This window comes from Lepidothrix coronata, unplaced genomic scaffold (assembly GCF_001604755.1).
Source record: "Lepidothrix coronata isolate B3197 unplaced genomic scaffold, Lepidothrix_coronata-1.0 Scaffold199, whole genome shotgun sequence".
In the NCBI taxonomy this organism is placed as follows: domain Eukaryota; kingdom Metazoa; phylum Chordata; class Aves; order Passeriformes; family Pipridae; genus Lepidothrix; species Lepidothrix coronata.
Genome location: NW_016690379.1, coordinates 604,973 through 610,435, shown reverse-complemented (window position 1 = coordinate 610,435; position 5,463 = coordinate 604,973). Strand labels below are relative to the sequence as shown.

At 59.8% G+C, this 5,463-nt stretch overlaps 1 protein-coding gene across 2 annotated transcripts in view; it reads left to right on the top strand.

Moving 5' to 3' along the window:
* Positions 1 to 5,455, top strand: part of CDK18 (cyclin dependent kinase 18) — a 36,773-nt gene extending 31,318 nt beyond the window's left edge. For both annotated transcript variants that reach the window (XM_017832221.1, XM_017832222.1), the window contains 5 exons: positions 518 to 623; positions 795 to 837; positions 1,306 to 1,396; positions 1,686 to 1,763; positions 2,105 to 5,455. In XM_017832221.1, the coding sequence (XP_017687710.1) occupies positions 518 to 623; positions 795 to 837; positions 1,306 to 1,396; positions 1,686 to 1,763; positions 2,105 to 2,139 (353 nt within the window). In that variant the 3' untranslated portion in view covers positions 2,140 to 5,455. The remainder of the gene's footprint in view (positions 1 to 517; positions 624 to 794; positions 838 to 1,305; positions 1,397 to 1,685; positions 1,764 to 2,104) is intronic.
* Positions 5,456 to 5,463: the final 8 nt, after the last annotated feature.

Below are 5,463 nucleotides of genomic sequence, written 5' to 3'. Positions count from 1 at the left end.
GGGCAGGAGTGAACAGGGCAGGCATGGGATGAGGTGGGCAGGGGTGGGCTCACATGCTCTGGGGTGGGCTGGGGTGGGCAGGGTTTGGCAGGGGTGGGCTGAGGTGGGCAGGAGTGAACAGGGCAGGCATGGGATGAGGTGGGCAGGGGTGGGCTCACATGCTCTGGGGTGGGCTGGGGTGGGCAGGGTTTGGCAAGGATGGGATGGTGTGGGCAGAGGTTGGGCACATGTGCTCTGGGGTGGGCAGGAGGACACAGGGGTGGGCAGGCATGGGGTAGCAGGGCAAGTGGGAGCAGGGAGGTGGGCAGGGCCAGTCTGGCACAGGTAGGGGTGGGCAAAGCCTGCCCACAGCCCCCCTCCAGGCTGGCAGAGGTGGGAGGCTGAGGTGCTCCTCACTGGCTGCCCCAGGCAGTGCCAGCCATGTCCTCTCTCTCTCGGGGACAGGAGACCCACACTCAGGAGGTTTTTCCTTCTGTACCAAATGACCGTGACGGGTTCCCCTCTGCCCCCCTCCCAGGTACCCCCACAGAGGACACCTGGCCTGGGATCACATCCAACGAGGAGTTCAAGGCTTACAACTTCACCCAGTACCGAGCCCAGCCCTTGATAAATCACGCCCCCAGGTACCTCCTGGAGCAGGGGCACCAAAGCCATGGGGGGCTTGTGCTGGGTGGAAAGGGGAGCCTGGGGAGACCAGTTTCATTTTCTCCTTGTGGTGCCGGAGGCTGCAGTGCCTCTTGTCCCTGGGTGCAATTGTTTGACTGTCTCCTGGTTTTATTCCCTCTTTCTCTCAGGCTGGACTCAGAAGGCATTGACCTGCTGGCAAACCTCCTTCTGGTGAGTGGCAGAGCAGCCCAGGTGGGTGGCACAGGGATTTGTTCCAGGGAAGGTGCTCTGGCTGCCCTCACACTGGCACTGGAGCCGGGCAGGAGAGGAGCTGTGGCTGCAGGATCAGCCCTGGCCCTACAGCTGTCCCAAAGCACCTCCCACCAAGGCTGGTGAACCCTTTACCCTGTGTCCTCTCCCACACAAGTGAGAGGGCACAAAGCTGATGATCCATGAGGTACAACGTGGCCAGGGCATTCCTGTGCTCCCACAGCGTGTGCTGTGCCCTGGGCTGCCACAAATGGCACTGGGAACTGCCTGCACCCCCCCCGCCGGGTTTGTCACCCAGCACGTGGCATTGCTGGGGCTCTCAGACAGGCAGAGGTGCCCAGATGTGCCCACACGTGGCCTCTGTGCCCGCTGGGCGCCGTCCCACCCGTGCAGACCGTGTGTAACGTCCTCTCTCTGGGCTTTGTGCAGTACAGGGTCAAGAGCCGGATCTCAGCAGAGGCAGCCCTGCAGCACCCCTACTTCAAGAGCCTGGGAGACAGGGTGCACCTCCTGCCTGACAGTAAGTGCTGCCTGTCCCCTCGTGGGGAGCAGAAAGGGGTTCCTGGGCAGCCCCAGGGGGTGGGTGGTTGGCAGCCCCTTGTCTTTGCTCACTCAGAGGTGCTCCTGCAGCAGGGTGGGGTGGGAGCTGGATGGCTGTGAGAGCAAGGAATAATTTAGGCGGGATGGGTAGGAATAGGAGAGAGAGAGAAGAGCTCTGATGAGAGGCCACATGTCAGGGCTGTCCCTTCCCCTGGCTCTGGGGTTGTGGATCAGCTGCACTGACCCCTCTCTCTGCCCCCTCTGCCCAGATGCCTCCATCTTCTCCCTGAAGGAGATCCAGCTTCAAAAGGACCCTGGATACCGAGGCTCAGCCTTCCAGCAGTCAGGTAGGACTGGGGAAAAGCCCTCTGCCCTCTCCCAAGCAGTGCCATGGATTGTGCTGGCACTGGGGTTACTCCCAGTGGGTCCCACATAGGAAAAAGCCCAACCTGCTCCCTGTTACCTCCTTTAGTCCGCAAATCACCCCTGGGGCATCCTTGCTTGTCACCTACCATGGTACTAAAGTCACTTGTAGGTGTCCTGAGGCACAGTTCCCTCCTCCCTGGATGCCACGGGCTCGGGATCTCCCAACCCAGAGCATCTCAGGGCTCAGCTGCTCTGCAGAGCCACTGTCTGACCTCCCTGACCCATCTCTCTCTCTCTCTCTCTCTCTCTCTCTCTTCCTCAGCCCGAGGGAAGAACAGGAGGCAGAGTATATTTTAAACCTGGATCTCATGTTCCCCTTGTCACCATGGAGATCGAAGCACTGAGAAAGGAGACAGGCAGCGAGCTCCCACCCGACCCCCCGCAGGATTCCCGGCCGGGGCAGGACAATGCTGAAGTGCCCTTGGCCTCAGGAAGGATGTCCCCGTGTGTCCCCAAACCCCCTGGAGCTGCTGCTGATGGACCTGTGGCCTTGTTTTCCCCCTCCTGTTTCCGTGTTGTCCCCGTCAGACACGTGAGCTGCCACCCCCCGAGCAGGGGCTCCACTGAGGAGCTGCAGGACCACGAGCTTGTAGAGCTGCACCCCGGGGGTGAGCTGGGCACCCTGGGGGTTCTGTGAAGCACGGGGTGGTGTCTCCAAAGCTGTGGTGTCTGGCCCAGGCAGGCGTTTCTGAACATTTACCTTTGCTCAGGCAACCTGCTCTGCACCCCCAGTTTTTCTTTGCAGCTGCGAGTCGTGGGCATGACCCAGCCTGGCACTGGGAGGCTGCCCCTGGAGCACAGAAACCAGGGCAGCCCTCCCTTGTTTCCCTTGCTTCTGCCTGCAGAGCCCCTTTTTTTTCCTCTCCCCATCTTTGGTCCCTGAGTCCTGACAAGGATGGGGCAGCTGGAAGGGGAGGGCTCCCCGTCGCTTCTCCCTCCCCATCTCCCCTTCCTTGCCGTCATTGTGGTCCCAAATTCAGCCAGCTGGGATGTCCCAAATTCAGCCAGCTGGGATGTCCTGAGCTGGGGGCAGGTACCTGTGCAGAGGAGGGGCCAGGTGAGCCCTGGCTCTGTGCTGTGCCCTCCAACCAGCCTTTCCCAGGCACCCACGGAGCATCCCCCTTCCTCATCCCCCCCTTCGTCATCCCCCCACAGCCACGACCCTCTCTGACCCCACAAGGGGCAGGATGGGGGTCCCAGGCAGTGTCTCAGGAGCCCATCTCCCCCCCATCCCATCCCTGAGCCCCCACAGCACAAGGCAGAGCCCGAGTCCCTCGGCAGCAGAGCGCTGCACACGCCCACCTCAGGCGCTTCTCCCCGGAGGAAGGGGGAGAGGTGCCAAACCTCCCACAGCTCAGCTGTGGGCACCAGAAATAGAGCTGGAGAGAAGCAAACCGTCCCTCGAGCCTCCCTGCCTGCCCTCGGGGTGGGGATTGTCCCAGCCCCGGCTCCGATGGCTCTGGGGGCAGAGGGGGGTGTGAGGTGTGAGGTGTGAGCGTGCTGTGCCGGCTGGAGGCTGCCCTGGCTGTGTTTTCCCCTCCCCACCCTTCTGGAAGATGCCAAATCCATCCTGAGCGAAGGGGCCCTGCTGCACCTCTCCCCCACAGCCTGCAAACAGCCTGCAAACAGCCTGCAAGTGTGTGAGCGTGGCAAGAAGTCTCTCTACTGTACATTATTCCTGTCATTTCCTTGGACGACTGGTCCCCTCACCCACTGCTCCTGCAGCCCGTGGATGTGACCAGGAGGATCTGGACGTGGCCAGTGCTGTGGGTGCCACCTGGGACCGGCCTGGCAGGGTGTGCTGGTGCATTGGGGTGCCCTGCTCAGGGGATGGCAGCTCCCTGTGCTGCTGTTCCCCCACGGAGCAGGGAGCGAGGGCTGGTTTCTGCTTTGCTGTGCGTCATTTCCTCTGGGAGCCTTGGAAGACACGCAGCAGGAGGATAAAAGTGGGGACTCCAGAGGTCCCCAGAGCCCCTGGGACGGCTCCTCCCCATGCCAGTGCTGGCTGCTCCCTGTGAGCTTCCCCATCCCGGCAGAGCTGTTGATTGGGGTCTGTCCTAGACAAGCATCCAGACGTCTGCATTGTTTGAGGTTTGCCCATCCCTGCTCTGTTCCCTCTCGCTGTGTCCAGCTCCCAGCAGGCTGAATAGCTCATTAATTGTTTCCATTTGATAGGGAAGAGCAGCCACCAGCCCCAGTGACGCAGTTCAGCCCCGTGTCAGGGCCGTGCTCTCCCGGCCCCACTCCCGGCTCCTGCTCCCGGGGAGCTCCGCCGAGGGAGGGCTTGGCTGGAGCCACTCTTGGAGCCACTCTGGGCTCTCACTCTGCCCTCTTTCCTTTCGCAAAGGAATTTCCTCGGCACGGCAGGGATCTGTGGGGCAGGCTTGCACTTCCCGGGGCTCCCATCAGGAATTAGCGGCTCGGCAGGCAGGACGGCTCAGGGGGTGCAGCAGCACCTTCAGGTCCCTGGGGGAGAGGAGTGCTGCTGTGCCCAGGGGAACAGAGCCTGGATCAGACCAGGGAAAGCAGGAATCCTCCTCACCCAGCCTTGGGAAGCCCACTCAGGACACGTGTGAGCAGCCCTCGTGCAGTTTTCTTGCTTGGCGTTGCCATCCCCGTGGGGCATAAACCTTCCTGGGGCATTGGATGCCCAGCTGAGCCATCCCACATTCCCACTGGGAGGATGGAGACAGGACACACCGGATCAGTGTGGCCTCAGCTCTCCCTCCATCAGACAGATATTCCTGCTGAAGGTCAAAGTCACCTACAGACACCACTGGGGGAAAGACTTAGCCATGACCATGGAGCCAGGGGCCATTCCCAGGATCAGAGGGCAAAGACAAAGGGCCTGGTGGCTCCTGTTTATTCTTTCCTAACCTTTGCCTTTCCTACAAATCCTCCCCAGAGGAGACACTATTATTTATTAGCCCACTAACAGCCCCAATCTGAGATAACCCCTTTTGTTCCACTCATTTAGTGGGTATTTGATCCCCACCGAGGAGGTGATAGGGTGGGTAAATATTTGGTGCCCCACTGAGCAAGGTGAGCCTGGAGCCAAATCCCTCTTCTCCATCTCTGGGATAGCATTCCAGTCTCCATGGGCTGGCTTTGTGAGGAGAGGGATCTCTTGGATACCCCCCTCTCTCCTCCCTGTGCCCTCTCCAGCAGCTCATCCCTGGCAGGAAGAGCTTTCCCAGGTTTTGGAGCACCAGCCAGCTCCCAAGTTGGATTTCATATTAAAATTCTGGGAATTTCTGTGGCTCTCCAGCATTTTTTTTTTATTGTTGTTTTATGGATTCTCCCATCCAGTGCTTTGTGGAGCAGCTGCCACTCCTGGCAGATGGGGAGTCCTGACAAAAGGAAATTGTTGCTTTGTTCTTCCACACATTTTTCTTGGAATTTTTTTCTTTTTTTTTTTTGGTTTCTTTTTACCAGTCCTGGTGAAAAACAGGAGTTTTGGCCGTGCCCTCAGGAAAGGCCGTGTTCTCCCAACTTTTCAGCTCACGGCTGGGTAAAGGAATGTAAGTAAAGTGATGTGTAAAGCGAGGTCTGTGTTTGGGACCACGGTAACACTTGGAGGCAGAGCTGGTTCATCTCATCCCATCTCTCCATTCCCACCGG